The sequence below is a fragment of the Poecilia formosa genome, unplaced genomic scaffold (assembly GCF_000485575.1).
Source record: "Poecilia formosa unplaced genomic scaffold, Poecilia_formosa-5.1.2 Scaffold33, whole genome shotgun sequence".
Taxonomy (NCBI): Eukaryota; Metazoa; Chordata; class Actinopteri; order Cyprinodontiformes; family Poeciliidae; genus Poecilia; species Poecilia formosa.
In genome coordinates, this window is record NW_006799972.1 from 726546 (window position 1) to 748073 (window position 21528).

At 36.9% G+C, this 21528-nt stretch overlaps 1 protein-coding gene across 1 annotated transcript; it reads right to left on the reverse strand.

Moving 5' to 3' along the window:
• Window positions 1–319: 319 nt before the first annotated feature.
• On the reverse strand, window positions 320–9233 carry vps26a (VPS26, retromer complex component A). The gene is made up of 9 exons (XM_007549801.2): window positions 9105–9233; window positions 8083–8232; window positions 6885–6960; window positions 5894–6050; window positions 4903–5067; window positions 4713–4819; window positions 4506–4607; window positions 4285–4394; window positions 320–2631 (listed from the first exon to the last, which is right to left on the reverse strand). Exons 1-9 carry the CDS (start codon window positions 9105–9107, stop codon window positions 2515–2517), a joined length of 987 nt encoding a protein of 328 aa, XP_007549863.1. The 5' UTR covers window positions 9108–9233; the 3' UTR covers window positions 320–2514.
• Between the last annotated feature and the right edge of the window lie 12295 nt (window positions 9234–21528).

Here is a 21528-nt window from a genome sequence, read left to right on the forward strand (position 1 = left end):
TTGAACCTGAAAAATGGCGATTGATCAACTAAAGGATAACGAATTTCTTAAATTCTACATGAATTATGTACTTTTTTTTTTTTTTTACTAAGCGTTCATGCATCTTTTTAGTCTTACGGAAGAAAAAATACCTTCAAAAGGTTGTAAAATTATAATTTCAGGCAGTTTCAAATTATGACTGGCTTCTTGACATCAAAAAAGAAACGGGCCATATACAGAAAAAAGTTTTTGTATTAAAATTAGTTGAATCATTTCCAAATTTTTAGACTGCAAAAACAAAAAAAAACAAAAAACAAAAAGACAAAAACAAAGTTTTTCAAACTAAGTTCAGTATAAATCTGCTTTATTCATGATTTTAGCTTTATATATTTGAGTTTGGTGTATAGAATATATACACACACATTATCCCATACACACAGTCACGCAATGACATGAGTAGACAGACATGCAGAAAACCGAGGCAGAGACTGTTGGCTTTGAAGTGTTTTTGACCGTAAAGAAAACCCAACAAATTCTGATCAAAAAGAAAAAAATAATTTTTTTCAATAAATTGCACGGTTTCCACACAAGATAGTTGCAGATTACATGATCAAAACTAGAATATAAGGACAGTGAAAACCTGAACTGTAGAGTTGTCTGTTCAATCTAATTGAAAAAGAATGCAACACCAAACATAAGAAGCAAAAAATAAATAAACATATAAAGCCGACTTAAAATGTGTAGTGAAAAAGAAAAACAGACTCAGAAAATCTGAGGTGAAGTTGTTCCTTGAGTGATGATAACTTTCATGAAACATGCCCCTTCAACACAAAGTACAGCACTGAAGAGCAAAGTGCAAACTGTCCACAGATCAGAGCTGGAGGCAGAAATCACATGGGACTGGTTACAGTGTCATTAAAGCAAGACCTAAACCACAGGTCTGAGCATCACAGTGGAACATTGTTGCATTTACAGTGTGTGGAAAGCACATCCCTTCCTGCGGTTACAACAGAAGCCATAAACCGTTTATTACGATATTATTCTGGATATATCGAACCAGCGGGCTCAAAAAGCTTTAACCCCTGAAGACTAACAAGATCAGTAAATATACAGGCTGATCCTTCTGGCTAGCAGCTATGCAGCAACAACAGAGTCGTGTTTTCCAGGTAAAAGTGGAAGGATGCACTACTTCAACTTCGACCTGTGAGCTGTTGAAATGAGAAGGAAAATGTTTCACACTGAGGGACTGGTCAGCTGACAGAAAAAATGTGAATGCAAAGGACAAATGTCACATTGTGATCACTGAATGCCTTCATTCTAATTAAATAGGAATTGACAGAATTTCAGCAATGAAATTAAAACCTTATCATCCACCAAACACAGCCTGAAATGCTTTTTCATTTTTAACAATATGAGCAAACCAATCCCACCGTAGCAAATATACAGTATTTCAGTCAAAAACAGAACTGAGAAGGATCGAAGACGACGTTGTGCGAAGACGTTGACATGTCATGACCTTTAAATTCATTTACACAAGTTCCTGCTGTAGCCTGACAGACACTTTAGCGACATATGAATCGATCTTGGCAAGAGTAAAATGCTTTCTCTTCGATATCTGTAGTGCTTTGTGACAGTCAAGCAAAAAACCTGCAGATTGTTTGACCTAAATAAATCAGCTTAAGCTAATTCATGTTAAAAAGAAATCAAGCTCTGAATGGCAACCACAGTCACGTTGAGGTGGAGTTATGCTTTTCTGTAAGTGAGAACTATAGTGTGGGTTTTATGTCGTCGTGGACACTTATTGCACTCGACTCCCCAATTAAAGCAGAACTTCTGTAAACCGCTGTAACATCTTTGTAGTGATGAACCCGCTCCACTATGACATCATTGACTCTCCAGCTCAGTGAACGGCAGCTCACAGTCAGGTAGTGTACATAAATACGGAGCGTAACTGTCGCCTCCTCCGGTCTTTGAAGCCTTTCGTTCTCCGAGCAGCTCATGCAGACTCTACGAAGCGTTACTTTTATGTAAAGTGTGCAGAAACGTGTGAGAGAAAGTCCAGAAGCTCTTGATTCAGAAGAAGTGCTGCAGTGGTCTGCAGCCAGCTTCTCCTCCTCTTTCTTTTTGCATTCAGCAGACTGAGACTGTATGGCTTCATGTATGTGTGCTTGCTTGGTGTATTTATAGTCCAGAGGAGCCAGAATTAACTCGGCCGTCTTTTCTAATAGGGCTGCTCTTCACGTTAGCTTTAACATTCGACAGCAGACTTGTGTTGTTGCATTTGTGTGCATCTGATTGTGTGTTTTTCAGCTCTAGTTGAGAGTGCGATGGTGGCAGCTCACATCCCAAGCTGTGAAGTGGTGAGCAGGGTTTGTGGGGGGGAAAGGGAAGTCTGAGGATTACTAATGTGTGTTTGTGTTGACAGACATTTCTCAGTCCATGGAGAGAGCAGCGTCAGCCCTCACACCTCTGGCTGTTCTGCAGAAAGGAGCTGTGATGCGTTTGCGTGAGTTTTCAGTTTTTCTCGGGTGACCTTCACATCTCCGGCTGCTCTGCGGAAACCGGCTGGCTTCTGGGCTCGGGCGACTCGTAGCGCTGGTGGAAGTTTCTTTTCCTCAGCTTCTCTGGAGCTTTTCGCCACAAAACAATCTCCTACACACAAAAGTGGAGGACGGAGTTAATGGTGCACAGTTCCACCAAACAGAATCAGGTTTAAAAATGTAATTTAAAAAGTGAAAAAAGCAAAAATACTGCAGCTGAAAAGTCAAAAGAAACACTTATAAACAGTGTTCAAGCTGCTGCTGCACCTGCAGTGCCGCTCTAAGAAACAACAGATCTCAAGGTTAGCTGGGTTTACAGCTAAAATCAATTGATTCTGAGGAATTTGTATGTTTGTTGTAAAAGTTTTATGATTTTTATTTGCATACTAAGTAAAAAATCTGCAGTCATGTTCATAGACAACACTTATGACAAAACTGTTTAAATTTCCAATTGAATAATTTTTGTAATTAGAGACAAACTGATGATCATTTTTTTAGATTAAACCCTAAAAGTTTAGTTAACAAAACAAAACTTAAAACTGAGAAGCAGAAGAAAATGACAAGCTGCACAAAAGTCTGAGAATATGTGACTCATCTGCTAATTTAACTTCCTTTCCATCTGCTTTGTATGTAGAAAACTATCTGTAGAAAGACTTAAAGTATGTAACTGTATAAATGTCTTATAACGTTTTGACAGCTACATTAGGTTGATAAACCCTAACCTGTAAAGCAAAGATTGATTATGTGGAGAGATGAGAGACTTGTATGGCCCTCTAACATAAAATATCCAGGTGACACATTAAGTCAGAGGAAAGGGAGAGCTGATGTGAGAACGCTGGTAATCGTTACAATATCTACCACCAGAATTTTATTGCTAAACAGTTTTTGTCACGTAAATAAAAGTCAGCCTGGTCTCACAAAAGAGAACTTTTAAATCCGTCCACAAGTTTCTGGCTAGTTATGCCTCCCAGCTGTTGCTCTCCTGACTTCCTCTTCATCACTGGATTAAATAACCACATAAATCATCACTTTATGAACTCAAATTGAAGCAGGAGGATTTTCTATCCCTGCTTTTATCTTGAACAGACATTGTGTGATGCATTCATGCTGGAGTTCAGTGATCCCAACATCAACTTTGTTCGCAGCTGCCTTAAGCTAATTAAAAGAAAACACATTTCTCCCACTTTGGACATGGAAATTAGTATAACTATAACTAACAAGCCTGAATACAATTCAAAAGAAGTAAAAATATATATAAAAATAAAATATGATAAATGATCTTTAACAGCTGAAATAAAATCTCCTCAAACTTTATCTCCAATGATGTTAATGTTGCAGTTTGTTGACATGAACTCATGAACTATTGTGTATCCAATTATAATGTGCTTGTTTTACACAGAAATCAGTGTTTTCTGAGTAATTATGACGTACTGAATCATCACATGATAAAAAAAATAAAAGGCAAATGATTGTCACAAACTGAAAATGTGTTGAGACCAGGATTAACAAAATATCCTGTGCAAAATGGCGCAGTTCGAAAAGTAAAACATTAGGAAATTTCTCCAAAACTGATGTAAAACTGAGGAGTGTCGTTCGTTCTGTTTGAAATCTGAACCATTAATCTATTAAATAAAGTATGAAAACGGCATTTCTTCTGTAGCAGTAGCTAGGCCAAAAACCTTAAATTTATGTCCAAATATTTAAAGTCAGCCTTTGGTCTTTGCTTGTTTCTGAGTATTAGAAATGATATGTCCATGTGAATTACCTGCTGTTTAAAGTATCTCCTGTCCTCCTCATCCACCAGCACCAGATTGAGAAAGTAGCGAACAGAGAACTTCTTATTGACGTCCCTCATGGTGGGCGTCAAGTCATATCCTGGCGAAAGCAGAGCCAGCGATAAGCCAACACCACCAGGACGGTGATTTTTAGTTGCAGCAAAGCTTTCGATGCAGATCATCACACGCTTTGGAAGAAGCCAGGACCTACCTGCCAGGAAGAGTCTGATCGGGATTGATTCTCCTTTAACTGGAGCGCCGTCCATGATCTCATACTTTGCAACCGTCTCCGTCTCGGTTGTCGTGCTTGGACCTGAAAGAGACAAAAACAAACTAATTAATTAAGTTTTGGTATTAATTGTTGTGCTTCGATGGAGTTTATTTTATTTTTTTAAGTGCTGCTGTTCTGGATTCATACCTATGCCTGTTATCTCCTTCTTGATGAGCTGCAGCTCCATGTGCTGGATTTTAATCCTGACCAGGAGGAAGTAAATCTTCCCAACGATCACGTCCTTCAGGTGGTATCTAGCAGAAAGAAATATCCTCACACTCACTGGAAAATGAAGATGTTTCATTAGAAAGTTGAAACATTACGCCATCTTTCTTACTTGGATTTGTTGTATTCAAACTCGATGTGAAGACAGTCCTCGATGCCGACCTCCATCTTGATGGAGTTGTTTACGTCTGGATAAGTGGCCAGCTGGTGAACAATTAACTCGTATTCTTTTATTAAGTCAGACAGACGGCGGACTATTGTCACCCGGAGGAAATATCTGTGACAAAAACACAACAAAAAGTTAAACCTCAACATCCTAAATCTTTACTAAACGAGGTTAAAGTAAATTCATGAATGTAGAAGCAGGTATAACACTCAACTATAATATGCATACAGAGTTTAAGGTCTTAATTGATTTTATCCTCTGTCCATTGCAACATGCTTTGTATTTGTAGTAACAACAATCAAAGTGGTGATAAAAAATATTTAGAGATTCCTCACACTGCTTTTTTGGGTCATTCCTACAAGCTGAGCCCTAAGAAAATTTTTTGTAAGTAAAATTTACACATTATCAATTTGGTTACTTCAGCAAAACAGCTTAATTCAACAGCACAATAAATGCATTCAATCATATTTTCAAAAATAGAAATGATCCCAAACATTTATCCAGTTTTGGGGGGTTGCAAAAATCAGTAAGATTCTTATTTTTAAGATAAATCACAATTCTCATCATTTCTTCTCAATGATGAAAAAACCAAATAAGAGGCAGATGCATTTATAATGATGCAAATTATCTCTGCTTCCCATAAGGAAATATTTTCACAACTCTATAATTCAGTCCTAGTAACTATTTCAGATCTGTTGAGCCAGAAGGAAAAACACACAGAGCTCTACTTTCAGATCCCAGGATCAATCACACCAGTATTTACTGGTCCTTTGCTGCCCTTCAGCAGGGCAACACAGCCAGACAACCTTGAACAATGTTCCTACAAACTGTCTGCACCCAGCAGGTTGAGCCTGGGTAGTTTTATATTCAAATACCTGCAAAGTAAAAAATGCACACAAAGATGTGAGCTGCAGCCCAGCAGGTGTTGCTGGCATACCTTAGCCTGACGTTTGCTCCGGTGTAGGACTCGTAAGGCTTCTCCACCTGCATGAACTCAAAGTCGTAGCTTCTGTTCTGGGTCAGCTCTCCAGGCAAGGCCAGCTCTTTCACCAAGTCCACAAACTCATGGGTGTTGCTCTTATCAGAGAACAGCTCTGAGACAACGGAGAAAGAATGATTAGTGATTGATTATTGCTTGCAGATGATGTGTTTATACTTTAACTTCATTAGTTTTAATTCTCCGCTGGAGGGAAGAATAAAACTGGTCAGAGAGAATCACCTCTAACAACCATGTCAAACGTGGCTTTTTTTTTTATTAAGTTTTCCAAATGTTTTGTATATATTTACAACTTAAATTAAGCAATCTTATATATTCTCTGGTTGAAATTAGCGAGACGTATGCTGTTATTTTGACTGCAGTTAGCTTCTGCACACCTTAATTGTTTGCTTACTGAAAATATTTTCCAACCTTACTGTGCCGAAAGCCTCCTGCTGCAAACCTATCTGTTGCACTACTGTGAATGTGTCGATATAGATCACATGTGTAACGCTTTTGCTGTCTGATAAACACACAAAACAGACAGGAAACGTGTGCAACCTGAGCCAATACAACTAGGAGCACACCATCATGAAACAATTCCTCCTGCCAACATGGAGAAAATATGGCTTAATTTAAAACAAAGCTGAAAAAGGATGCGCCGAGTACAACTATGATGTTCAGCATAATGAAAAAAACACTTAAATTAGCATTACATCAATATTTAGTGCTCAGACTGAGTGTAATCTACTCTGACTGTTCGTCTAGAGGGTGAGGAGGATTTAACAGGACGGCACATGACGACCACATGCCTTCATAAACCTTTTGTCCACATGACGACATGCGAACCAACAGAAACGCAGGTCAAGAATGAAGTCTAAACCTTACATCTCATCCAGAACACAGTAAAGTAGCAACAATGTGAATTATAAATCAGGCCCAGCCGGCTCACCTATCTGTCCGACAAACTCAATGCGGATCCCCTGATGCTCCAGCCGCTTCCCTCCCTGCTTCACATTTAGATTCACCTGCAGAGGGAAAATTAATTGTGTCAACGTTTATTAATAGCTTCATGTCGACAGTGTTGGGTCCCATATTCCTATTTCAGAAGTGTTGGACACACCAAAGAGAAAAAATGTCCTTTATTTTATTATGCGCTGATTGTTTAGCATTAAGTTAACAACTTAAAATCACAACAATTCAACAAATCATTGTCTGAAGTGATCCATTTATTTTTTTTCTCCTAAAAACGTAAAGAATCACTGATAAAGATTAAACATTAGACATGACAGAACACAAGCACAGATCATAAAAATGAAATAAATTATATACAAGAAAGAAAAAAAAATCAAGTAACTAAAATATTTACTTACTCTGGTTATAAGCACTGAGTTAAAACTGGCCCAATAAACAAAGTAAGGCATTTGTATCACAATTTAAAACTTTAAATACCTTAAATCGAATATGTGTTTGGAAGGACAGTTTACTGCTGATTAAAAACAGCCACACCCCTTATTTTTAAAATCATCATTTAAATATTGTAGTTTATGAATAATTCTGCACATAACATTAGTCTACTTAAGGTTTGACACAACATGATATAAAAAAAAATACTATTTTTGACCAACAGGTCCAAATAAAGTAAATCCTAAATAAAACAGTTGAATTTCAGGCTTGGTTATGACACTTGTTGTAAATATGTGCAATGTAAATAAACTGAATGTAAAAGATCAAACCCAAATACTTTTGACCCTGTTTAAACATCAGGAGGCGTTACGTAGACACCTTTAACCTTTGACCATGTAACTACATTTCCATGTTGTTTTTGCAGTGAGATTCGAATATTTTCTGTCTCATATCAATCACCGGTTTTTGCTTTTTGGGTTTTGCATTGCAGTATTCACCTTCACTGTTGTATCTCTGCAGTTTTATGTATTAATTTAATTTGATTTAATGACTTAATAGGGATCATAACTACTAAATTTTTGCATTTTTAATTCTTGGGAAAAAAAACATAACTCCAGTCAAAACAAACTCATGCAAAAAGGGTTACAAAAAATGGCAACAAAATGATTATTTTTCACAAGTATGAAGTGATAATACATAAATACAAAATGTGGATGAATTTTGCTCAAAAGAACCATGTTTACCTTTCCAGACACAGACTCTCCATCATAGAATAGGTAGTGTTTCTCCACTTTTCCATCTTCTGTCTTTAACTCGGCTGTTTTTCTGTTCTCTGCGTCATTCAGCACCACGTCTATCTCACATACCGGCCCAAACAATCCTCCCAGGAAACTCTGGAAACAAAGAAAGCACATTACATCCGAGAAGTGCCACAGATATTGTGTTAATACCAAAATTGTGGATAAACAGTATTTTTAATTACAGTTTTTGGCTTCCTAAATGCATATTGTGCCTTTTTCAGCATTTGTAAAGCTTACACTTACAGTAGGAGGATTTGTTTGCACACTATATTACTGTGGGACGTGGGAATAATAAGTTTCTGTGCTTTAAAGTCAAATTCCCCAAACTGCTAAACCAGACTGAAGGATAATAGCAGTCTTTGATATTGCCACAACAACCCCAATCATCACCAGCTGCATTGACACATGCTGCAGCATGCAGGAGCTAAAGATGTTGAAGAATGAGCTCAGTCATCAGGACGTCAGTCAGCTGCACAGGAGGAATCAATGAGGTGAACAGAAAAACTTTACAGTGCAGCCACTGAGAACTCACAACACAAGCAGATTTCTTCATGATCGACAGAGATTATTGATTTATTGTAAGGAATTTAAAGGGCTGCTGCAGTTGTTCAGTGCATGTGACATTTCAACTTCACATTCCAGAGAGCTAACCAGGGCACATTACCAAAACTCACTTACTGCACCTACACACAAATTAAACACGTATTAATAAAGCCACTAAACATTAATAGTTGAGAGGACCGTTTTAAAAAGCTACTGAGTAGTTAGGAAGCTGAAACATGTCAGAAAAACGGCTTAATACTGATGCTAATTAGCCCAACCCTGAAAGATTATCCCTGACCGACTTTAATTTCTGCTGTCCAGTTCACTTTACAGGCCCATGCGGTGTTAAGGTGTTTTTAATATTTATTTAAAAGTAAAATAACTTCAATGTATTGTCAGCCATGTCTTGGTTTTATACTCACCATCTCGCCGTCTTGCCAGTTGAAGCTAACTGCTAGCCTCCCTCCGTTTAGCCTGACGGTCTGCAAGGGGAGGGGGTCGGGGGAGGAGGCGGTTGGCGTAGTAACAGGTTTCCCGTCACGTGACCTGCGTCATGTGAGTGTGGGCGGAGTCAGTGGAAGCCGAAAACCCCAAACATCTCAGATAACGTTGTACAAGTAAGAGTAGCACGACTTCAACATGTTTTAAATTTAAAGTTAAGTGGAAATTTAGGTATTTTAAGGACGAGAATTTACAATAATTTATATAAATAACACAAAATAACAAAATCGGTCAAAATAATTTTTTCTCAAATCAGTTTCTTTCAATAAAAAAATGTATGAAACTTTAACAAGACTTACCATACACGTCTGTCTGGTCATTTTTTTCGTTAAAACGTTTGTTTTTTTCATTCAGTGAAGTTTTTCACATTGGGTAGAGTATCTAGAAATTTTACTCAAGTAAGACCAGCAACACTTCATAATAGAATGAGTCAAGTAAAAGTTAAAAATACTCATAAAAGTAAATGTTTAAAAACAATACTCAGAGTAAATGTAACTAGTTACTATCCAATTCTTCATTCAAGTAATGAGAAACTTTTTGAAGTGATGGTAATTAAATTAACTGAATAAATTAATTTCACATAAACACAGAGTCTGGTGCAGGAACTCCACAAGAAAAAAGTTTAATTTCCAAGCCAACATTTTACTAATGGAAGAGCTGAAACTGAGAAACTTGCCAAATTATAGCAAATTATATATTAATAGGAACCCTGTGTGGATTTCAGGAAACACCACCTCATCTGTAAATGACAAATGGTATATTAAACTTTTTATAGTTTAATCCCAAATCCTAAAATAATCTTTCACATTGTTAACCACTAATACTAACGTGCAAGGTGCACGTCAATAAAATCTACAAATTATCCATCTGAACAATAATAAAGTTTCAAAAACCAGAAAGTTCCCACAAACATTTTCAATCTGCTAATCAATATGTTTGATCAGCTGTGTCAAATCTAACTTTAAAGCACTGAAGAAATTATACATATCATAATTTAAAGCACCTTCTTATAAAAAAAGACATTACACAGTTTTAAGCAGATTTTATTGAATTGCTTATTGATTGAAATATTTCAAATGCACATTAAGCAATGTGAAATAAATGGAAACAATATACAGATTATTGCTGAGATATAGGCATATTCAAATGTATAATTTTCAAGCACGTTCACATCGTAAACCCTTTTAATTTTCTCTTAGGGGTTTGTGTCCACAGGGTTTGTTCTCTGGATATTTTGAAATGCCCTCCTGATTAGGGTGAAAAAATGAAATAAATAAGTTTTCTCTGTGGCCTGTTATTCCAAAGACGGCCTGAAAATGTGCAATGGAGTGAAGAAAGTATCATGTTATTGCACTAGCGTTATCATGATTTAAATGCAGGTTTTATTTACATTACAAAGTACGGTAAATTCTTTCGTTTTTCACAAAAATGCAAAAATACTGACGAAGCACAGCTTAGACTTTATTAAATTTACACTGACTGGCAGACTATATTGGCTTCTTTTTATTAAAAAAAAAACAGGAGCCATTTTTTAGCAAAGAAAATAAATTCTCATGATAATAAAAATAATCTTTTCCTCAAATAATCCATTTGGCCTCTGCAAGTTCCGCTTCTTTCCAGCAGGTGGCGATCCTTTGTTACTTTTTCTACCTAGCTGAGGAGTTACAATGGCTGACTTTCCTGTTCGTCTATATTTTCAGCAGGCTGTCTTCTTCCAGGTCCTGCTCTGTCGGCTTCGCCTCTCCAACCGGAAAACTGCCGGGGAACAACCTCTTCATGCCCCGCACGTTTCCAACTACAAATACAAGAAGATAAACACATCAGAGGCGGCAGAGTAACCAAAACATGTACTCAAAAAGGAAAGTAGCACTACTTCAACGTAGTTTTACTCAAGTAAAAGTAAAAAGTATCCATCCGAGAAATTACTCTAGTAAGAGTAAAAATGTATTTGAGTAACTGATCAAATGATCAATTATTTAATATTTAAAAATTACATAATCAGACAGATAAAAGTAGAAATTTCAGTATTTTAAAGAGCCAATAATTTTGGATCGTAACAGAAAATAACAAAATCAGGCAGAATATTTTTTTCCAGATCAGCTTTTTTCAAAACTTGTGAAACTGTAAAAACGACAGCTGTGTGTCTGGTGAATTTTTGGATAAAACACGTTTGTTTCACATTCAGTGGGTGGAAAATCCAGACATTTTACTCAAGTATGAGTAAAAATACTTCATAATAAAGTTAATCAAGTAAAAATAACAAGTACAGAGTAGTAAAAATATTTGGAAAAGTAATTTTTTTCCCAAAATTTACTCAAGTACATGTAATTTAATAGTTACTACCCAAATCTGAAGTGAGAAAAACTGTAAACAACATAATTAGGAATGTCCCACTAATCAATAAATCACATAATAAATTAAAACTAATTCAATAATTACTATTAAATTATTATTATTATTATTATTATTATTAAAAGAGAGAAATGGTGAATCTCTCCATGTCTACCACAAAATGGTTGACTGAAATCTTCAGAAGGGCAGTTTTGTTCACTGAGACTTAATAATTCATTTTATTTTTTTGTTTGGTTTCATTTATTTTGGATATTTAAAATATCTTCCAGTTCCTGTGTTAAATAATCATTAGAATTTAAAGTTTATCGGTCTATGAGAATGCCGTATTGCGTTATTATTATGCCATTATACCATCACTACTTAAAAATGGTGTCAAATTAACAATATTATTGTTTATCACAATAACTTCTGGAGCAAAAAAATGTGTTATCATGGCCGGCCTAGATATAATCTAGGCTTTACAGAAATGAAATACCTTTGGGTTGAGCAGAGTCTGTCCAGGATTCACCGGAGCCTGTCTCACTTTCAGCTGCTGTGGGTTCATCGGCGTACGGCAGGTAATCTGTTGCAGAGCCTTCGTAACCAGAACCTTCTTCTACTGGGAAGAACCACGGGGACTCCCCGTCTTCGGTCCGCATCGGTGTCTCCTCATCCTCCTCCACAGGATCCTCCGCAGGTGGACTCTCATTCTGCACTGGCTCTGCGTCTCTGAAACAGGATGTTGATAAAAAATGTTAGGTTTGTTCTGAAGCCTGAAAGAGACAAAGAGAAATAACTTTACGTTTCTTTTAGACATCCTGGCTGCCCTGCTCTCATCATCAGTACCATTTCCTGTCCTTCCCATTTTGCAGAAGCACCACCCAAGTTATTTTTGCCTTCGCTGTAGGTGAAAGGGGAGTGAACAGGTCGGAAAGGTTTGGTGGATTTTCAGAGCTTCAGTAGGAACAGAGGTGACTTCTTGGCTAAATATTGTTTTGTTCAAGTTACTTTAGGATGAAATGTGAATACAGCGTTGTCAAAATCAAGTTTTGTCCCTTATGTTGGGAAAAATGGGCTTTATTAGTGCAGATTTTTCTGATATCACCCCCTTTTTTATGCTTTGTGTTCAATTAATTTACTTTTTTAGAATTTAACTCTTCTTTATGTTTATTCAATCTTTAACCTAATTTTTATATAAGCAAGTTGCAGGACAATTTAGTAAAATGGTTCTTGTAACTATTTTTACTGTCATTATACATTTTTTTCTCTCTTTTCTTGAAGTTTTTTGAACAAACTATCTGCCTGTCTGGTGGATTTCACTTGCAGCATAATGACTTTTCAAAGCAAATCATAAAATAGTTCAATTAAAACCAGTTCCTACAAAAAGTAATCCCAAACAAAAGCAGAATCCTCTTAACTTTAGTGACATTCAACTGAAGCTGAAAATTAATAATATGTTTGCACAGAAATATCTTGTTTTAACACTTAAAGAATGAATAGTTTGGGCTTCCTGGGTGTACTTATTTTAGATAAAGTCGTTATCAACACGAGTGAAAATGACACTTTCCCCATCAACTCTGGCTAAAAATGACCTCTACGTTCTCACAGGAAACTTTTACAGATATACCGATCTGTGGGCTCTGCAGCTTTAGCAAAAATGTATTTGCATCAATATTTTTAAAGATGAAACAAAAGTCACACTCAGTGATGGTTTATATACCAGCTGATGAGACTGAAGCACATAAAAAAGCATTTTACCTCTTAAAACAGATAATTACATAATTTAACCTTCAATGAAAGTGTCGTACTTGAAGCAGTTGAATCCCTTTGTCTTTTGTTTATATTTAAATATCAGATAATTAAAAGAGTTTTCAAGTTATGTTTTAATTTGCAAGAAGGAAAACAGTGATCCAAACCGAGCTGGTCCCGTTTCTGTAACTGCTTCAACCATCCACTTAAAAACTGTGCTTTGTGTTTTACTCTGGATATTCTTGTCTGATAAAGAAAGTAGTCAGATCTGAAATATTTTACTGTAAAAACAAATCAAAAGCAGAGCAAATGTTTGTGATGCTGTTTTAGTTTCTAGAAAGACGAGGCCTCGTGTTCTCATTGGATTTCAATTTCTAATTTAACAATTTAGCAACACCTTGACATTCAGCAGCAGGTTATTTTTAGCAAATGGTTGAGATATTTGACCAGAAATAAATACGTCCCACATGGCAAAGGTAAGGCAGAACAGATATTTCTATCCAATTCAGCTGTTGCTTCTCAAGCTTAAAAAATTTGACAATGTTGGGACAAACACAGCAGTGAAACAATAGACCAGAAGCAGCAGCCCATGAAGCGTTGCAGCCCACTTCCTCCAAACATTTCCTCTGACTTCCTGTTCAGAGTTAGCGGAGAGGCCGTGAGGCGCTGCCAGGCGCTCCGACAGGCTCCCAGTGTCATGGCGGTCAGAGAATATTCTGACAACCAACAAGAGCAACATTCAGTTTTCTAGAAAAAGGTAGTTCAAAAGAAGTCGATGTTTTTCTGCTCACTTCCTGACCTGTAATCTGATTTCACATTTCAGAGGAACTTCTGTTGATAATGTTGGTATTTAAGGCAGTCAGAGTTACGACACCGGCCCAGAAATCATCCTAAATGATGACATTCTAAAAATCTAAATGACTTACTGGGGAAGTGCTTGTCTTGCTTTTTTTTGTGTGTATTTTTTTGTGATGTTACACTCCTAAATGTCACTTGGCCTCTCATGACTGTAAAAAAGCATCATTGAAAAAGTTCACTGTTTTTCACACCATGCACATCTGAGAAATAAATCTAGAACCTGAACTGGACGACATGCAGTCTGTGCTTCTTGTTTTTGACAAGCTTTCTTCTTCAAAATGCAAAACTACTATAAGAAAAAGATTGGCGGTTAAGAGGAACTCATAAAGAGGAAACTGTGGGTTCAGATCAAGATTGATTAATCTTTTAAAACAAACGTTAGAAAACTGCACGGCATTTCAGAAGCTCAGGCAAACAAACAAACAACACTTTCAAACATTCAAAAGGTGTTTTTTTTTTCAGCTTTAAATGAAATTAAAATGGATCCCTTCACATGTCTGACCTGCTAGACTCAGAGGATGTTATGAGCTGATCTGTGTAAAATGAAAAGGAGCTCCATCCTAACAAAATGAACACAAAATAAAATGTTACAAGTTTTGAAGTTTAAGGTTTTTAAGCCACAAAATGCTAAATCTCTTAGCAGTTTAGCATTTTGCAACACCAAAGCAACACTTTAGGGCAGTAAAACTTTAGGCATCCTGAGAGTCTACAGACAGAAATGATTAAGTCTTGCCGTAGATTCTCAATTGGACTTTGACTGGGCCAATCTAGCACATGGATATCTGGTCTGAACCAGCCATTGTGGTTCGGACTGCATAATTAGGGTTGTCTTTTGCTCTGTCGTGTATTTAACTCCATCTATTTTCGCGATAAATCCTCCTTGCCTCGTTGTTCCTGCTAAAGAAAGTGATCTACCCCGGATGATGCTGCCGCCGCCATGTTTCACAGGTAAGGCGATGTCTTATTTTTCCACACCATGCATGCTGGTCAGAGCGTCTTTTCTGAAATGCCAGCATGGCTGAAAACAAAAAGCTCCTAAAGGATTTCCTTTTGTCATGTCTTTTAATTGTTGTTTTATCGACAGAATTACCCGCCTCATAAGTGGGTCGTTGTGATCGCAACGCACCAAAATGCAAGGAGAAATTAAAGGATTATGGATACGTTTTCAGACGATTTTAGTTATTTTCCACTTTCACGATCTGAGCAGCGCCGAAAGAGCGTGACGATTTCTTAGATCAAACGTTGTGTTTTTACGTCATGACTCATCCTAGAATTATCAAATGATCGTCCAACCCAGCAACAGATAATAATACTACAGCGTAACAATGTGTGTACGTAGTCTAGACTGAAAAAAACATCAGATATGAAGCATTAAAGTAAGTCATAAAATGAGAGCGTTTGCAACCACAGCGCCGTGCAGCAGAGAGGCTGCATCAGCTGCTGAACTGATGCAAATGTTCAGTTTGCCTTTAGCAAAACAGTCCCTTCATTACATTAAAATTAGATCAGAAAACAAAATGACCACAAATAGATCTGCAGCCTTTATTTTGCTTTTTGCAGAAGTGAAATAAGGCATCTTTAATGTTTTAAAGGTAAGTTTTGATGGCTTGAAACTTTCCTGACACATAATAATTTAGGAGTTATCACTCTTGACCAAAGACTTTTAGAATACGAGGAAATAAAAAAGCTTCAGCTCAACCCCTTTCATGAATAAACTACAAACTTTATAAACAGTTGTTGTTTTACTACAGCTCTTCTCTCTCTGGTTTTCTGCCTGCCTCTTTCTTTAGCCATCCACGTTGTCCTCTATTTTTGCCTTTCTTGGCCATGAACCTCACACTTAAATCCACTGTCAAGCAGAGATCATGTGAATACACACACGCACGCACGCACACGTATGCACGCACACAGATCAGACTGAGTGAGGAGTGTGTTAACCAAAAGATTCAATGCAACATCAGCATTTCTGCTTTTTGTTTTGGCGACTTTCCTCCCCTCCATATTGCCCCCCTTTTAATTTATTTCCTTAAAGATGTCGACTCTCTTTTCTTCCTATCCATCGTTAACCTGAAGCTGTCCCTCTGCGGTGTGAGCGTTCACAGAGAGGCGGTGTACTCACAGACTGTCTGCGTCAGACGCCGGCAGCTTGGACGGGAGCTCTGGACTCCACGGCATCTCAGCGCTCTGCTGGGTCACGCAGTTTGCCTGGCCGCCCGCAGGATTACATCTCAGAAACTTATAAACGGCCGTACTCGGTGCTCCTGTGAAACATCAAGCAAATTCACACATGTTCAGACGTTTCCTTGAAAACATTTAAACACGCAACCCGACTTCAGCCAGTTGGACCGTTTCATTTCTGGAGTGTTTCAGGAGATTACAACATTATTCTGTAACATGGTGAAGAAAAAAAAAAACGACTTTATTGAACCTCTTGAGTTATATTTTAGAAGAGGAAGTGTCACCATCTCAGCTTTTTCTCAACACGTTGCTGCAAGACGCTCATGCATCTCCTCTGTTGGTGAAATTTGTTACGTTATAAATTACACAGCCTTTAAAAGTTTCGTCGCTGCAATAACAGCCAAAATTATTGGCCGTTATTGATGCACAAATCATTGATTCATGTCTGTTCTTGATTGATGCAAGCTTTGTGGCTGTTGAGAAATATTAGGCATGGATGAAACAAAGGGATTTCACATGAAAGTGTGTGCAAATGTTTTGCAACTGACTGATGCTGCTGCCAAAGGTGTGCGGAGCCCGAGGCAACGTTTAATTTGGTGCCTGGATTCGTCCACAGCGCCTCTTCAAGCTCAGTTCATGCTGTTCATGCTCAATCGTTTCTTCCCACATCACACTTTTTATGTCCGCTTTTATATTCTTGTTTTTATGCCTGCGTCTTTGTGAAGCACTTTGTGATTTTAATGCGTTCTATAGACGCTATATAAATAGGTTTTACTTTCTTTACTTTCAGTCATAGCAAGGATATGTGGCTGTATGACTCTAATAGAGGATTCTGAGTTAATTTAGTTTGATCAGGGGTCATAATCTCAATTTTCTTTCTTTTCTTTTCCCCCAAAGTGAGCTTGTTGAAAAGGAAATCAAAACTGAAACCAATGAGAACAGTTGTCAGTCGGACTGTGTTATTGAATATAATGTATTTGTTAACCATTTATCTCAATTAAATGAGTAAAATACGATCAAAAATGGTTACAAAATGGTTTGTTTACAGGTACAAAATGGAGGAAAGAAGGAACGGATCAATGGGGAAGTTTGTGTACATTTTGGCAAAAGGGTGAAATAAACAACATTACATTAAGTACAAACATTTAAAGTGTCCACAATGTATTTTATCACCAGAATACATTCAGCAGAAACTAATAATACACTGGCTTTAAAATATGACTCTGTTTAACATAACTTTCAAATTATGGCAATGTAGGCAGAAGCAGGAGCAAAGTTTGCTTATATTTTGGGCCGGCCATTTCTTTAATAAGTCATGTTTGGACATTTTAGGTCTTAGATTCCTGTGAAAACTACTTTTAATTGATTATATATCAAATATTAAAAAAATGAGAAATACATAAATCTATATATTTTTTTTATTGATATTACATGTAAAAAACATTTTCAGCACATAAAAGAAAAAAAAGGTTTTGTTTACTCTGTTGAATTGCGCTCTAATACAGAAATAGTGACAATAAGATACAATTTAATAAATATTTAATCTCACTTTACATCAACTCGGGCATTCCTCTGACGTGAAAAACTCTCCAGCATAATAAATAATATCTACTGGGGTTTTCCTCACTGAGTTTCCATTGTCCAGGCAGGGAGCCCTAAAGTTGTTCCTCTTTCACATCTCAACAAGCCTCAACCAAACCTACGTCGGAAATTAAATCGTGTTTTCTCTTTCCGTTTCAACACGATCGAGAGCAGCAGCGGAATGAACATATTTTAGCCTAAGTGGTGAAATAAAGCCACTGTAAAGCAACAGAAGTGGGAATGTTGGATTTTAGGGAGTTTTTCATCCGCTTCCAGGAGGGGATGGCAAACTGAGTCACAGTAATTTACAGTAATCCAATTATGCTTGCGCAAATAATGCGTTACGACAGAATTAAAGCAGTTCGACATTTTTGTCACCAATAGACCCCAATATTTCTGTGTGGAGTTGTTAGAATCTGCTTTATGGTGCTGTTTTATGTCTACATTCATATGAAATCAAATTAAAAGTGCGTGTTCTTAGAGTTTACGGCTCAAGTTACCCCCAAAAGAAGCGACTCTCTCTTCTTTCTGCGCATTAAAGAGCCGCGGAGTCGGTAAAAACCATTAATGGACTTACCTTTTCCGTCATGCAAGGCGAGGCAGGACACAACGAGAAGAAGAATCAGTTTCATCCTGAAATTTCAAAGTTCTTCCCTCCCAAAATAAATTAAAAAAAAAGCCCAAGACGGTGGAAATGCGCTGCTTTCTGAGACGAAGCCTCAGTGTAGTGAGGAGCAGAAGCGTCAAATGCGTGAAGTACTTGAGGCTGACAAATTCCCCGTAAAAACAGCTCAGCCCACCGTGTGCGTCATGGTTTCCTGGAGTCTTCTTCTTCTTCTTGTTCAGAGCTCAGTCAGTGGAAACTTCTACCTTTAGATATCATGAGTTGAGGAAACAGAGAGATAAGACGCCAAGATCCAATCTGTGTGTTTTTCTTCGCTTGACATCAGGAAGGGGAGAGGAAGCCACAACTGGACTTAATTAGCTCCACGACTCCTTTTTTGTTGTTTTTTAAACAGATGAGATAAGTTGTGGATTAAGAACTTCAGACAGTTAATTTTATATGGGGTTGTGAAATCTTTCCCCTTTTTGCTTTTAGTTTTTGCCGTGTCAGAAGGATTTCACAGTAAATAAAGGCAGATATTTAATTAAATTAGTCAAAACTATACAATCAGCTTTCGTCACTGCTGGGCGGAAAACCAACACTGCTCCTTCTTTCCTGTCAGACGAAGCCACTTAGAAAGAAGTGTGAATTAAAAATATTTCTATTTGCAAAATTTTATTTTATTTTTTTTTTAAACACCTTCTTCCTATTTGGATTTCACATGCACTACAACGCTGATGGCGTTGTTAATTCACAACATTTGAGTTAACTGGAGGCACATTTGTAGATGTATTTCAAAGAGACTCGCTGTTTTGTTGTGTGACATGATGGAAAGATCAAAACAAATCATCCAAGAATGGAATAATCTGAGAGACAGTTCTTTCTCTCACAGATTAACGAGTTTTTGTGTGAAATGTGCAACCTACACAAAAGCAAAAGAAGATGCTACCTGAAGCTGGAAAGTTTCTGTGTCCAGACTGACAGGCCCATCAGGGAGGAAGAAGCAATCTGAAATTCACCAAACTGGGACCAGGATTTCTGCAGATATGTCCAGTTGTTTAATGAAACTAAAAATGAAGCAAGAAGAGTTTGGCCTCAATGACCATCATTATATATGGAGGAAAAAAAATCTACAAATCTCGCTGGACTGAGACTACCATCCAAACTTGGAGTAAAAGAGTGGCAGCATCATGCTGAGGTGAGGCTGTTGTGCTTTAGCAAACAGATGATGTCATAAGAAAAGAACATGATGTTCGTGATGTGATCACAAGACATTAGGCAGGAGGCTGAAGCTTGGCCACAGCTGAGTCATCTAAAGAGTCAATGGTATAAACACATCGTCAGATTAGTGAAGACGACAAAGTGAGTATTTTGAATGGCCATCACTTTAACCTATTGATAAACTGAGGGAGGGGCTGAAAGGAAGGTGATCAGTTCTGTAATGGGACAAAATTACAGAAAAGTTTGTGGAAGAAAACCCAAATTATGACGTTAGAGAAACTTCTGAACATTTTTGTTGCTCATTATTAGCTAAATTATCCCTTTCATGCATGATCCTTTGTGTCAGGATTATTTTCCATTTTTTTATTTTCTTAAGGCATAAAAAAAAGGTAGGAAAAAAATTTGTAAAAGAAACAACAACATTTTTTTAATTTTTTAGGTGATCAATCGTAATTTTCTCCAAATACAAAGTTGTTATTTGAAAAATACATCAGTAGTATTGTTGGCCTCAATGACCATCATTACATATGGAGGAAAAAAACTCCATATGTAATATGGAGTATTGATCTTTAGGGGTTATCTGATGTCACATTTTTTTTTTTTTTACCTGCAAGAGTTGTCTGCAGTAGAAAGAGGCACAGGGTCGGTCGGCAAGCTTTTTTGTCTGTCGGCCATATTGGATTGAACTAAAAAAAATAATTACTTGCATTTGCAGCTGATGGCCAGCAGTTGATAGTGTATTTTAAGATGCATTCGTGTCCACTTCAGTGGTCTGTGTGCATTTATAACATAAAAATCCAGAAGAAGCACAAGAACATGGCTTTTAGATAGCTGTCCACTGTAGTGACCACTGTGCATGAAAGGGTTAAATACATTAGTACCCCTTACCGATCAAAAACAGGAAACATTCAGTGTGGTTTGGCAGCAAACATATACAAAGTCTATGTAAATATGTGGTAACCAGGGGCCCATCAGCCTGTGTTTGGGTCGCAGTGCGTTGATGTTGCTGCTGGATTTAATGTGGCCTCCATGCATGTTTTCCATATTTGTGCCTCTAATGTGTCTCCATACATCCAGCAGATGTTTGGCAGATGTCAGATATAAACAAGAACATTAACTTCTCCTTCAGATATATGGACTTAAAGTTTATGTTGTAAATCGCCAAGCTTTTTATGAAACTCTACACTGCAAAAACACAAAACCTAACCAGGTGCTTTTGGTCTAGTTCCTAGTGCAAATATATCTTAGTATATTTAAAATAAGAAAATGAGCTTAGAAGTAACTAAGATAATTTCTTAATATTGAAAGTTTACTAGTTCCATTGGCAGACTATTTCACCCATAAAAACATTTTTTCCCACGTTATAAGTAAATTAATTTGCCAGTGGAACTGGTACTTTTCCCTCAATATTAAGGAAATATTTACTTCAAACAAACACCTTTATCTTTCTAGTTTTGTTTTATTTCAAGTGTGCTAAGATATTTGCACCAGAAACTAGACCAAAAGTACTTTGTAAGTTTTGTGTTTTTGCAGTGCACATTTTTAATGACTAAACATGGTCATAATACACAACCTTCAAAAACAGCGTTTAAAAACAACTTTTAGAAAATCACGACCCTTTTAAAATGTGTTATTTTGTATGTTATAAAGTTATAAATATCACACTATGCAAAATAAAAGGTAAACAACACCCCAAATTAAACAACTAATGGTATTAATACTAAATACCATGACTCTCACTGGTTTAATTAGTTCATTTTGGTTATTTATAGTTTTTGTTTTATGTATTTTGCTGTGCAGGTTTATTTATCCTGTCTTATTAA

What these genes read in the sequence shown, in the direction of transcription:
- vps26a (XM_007549801.2), bottom strand. An exon ending in TGAGTTTGTCGGACAGATAG is followed by an intron (nt 6,051 to 6,884) that starts GTGAGCCGGCTG and finishes CCGTTGTCTCAG; the next exon opens with AGCTGTTCTCTGATAAGAGC. An exon ending in GAAGGAGATAACAGGCATAG is followed by an intron (nt 4,608 to 4,712) that starts GTATGAATCCAG and finishes TGTCTCTTTCAG; the next exon opens with GTCCAAGCACGACAACCGAG.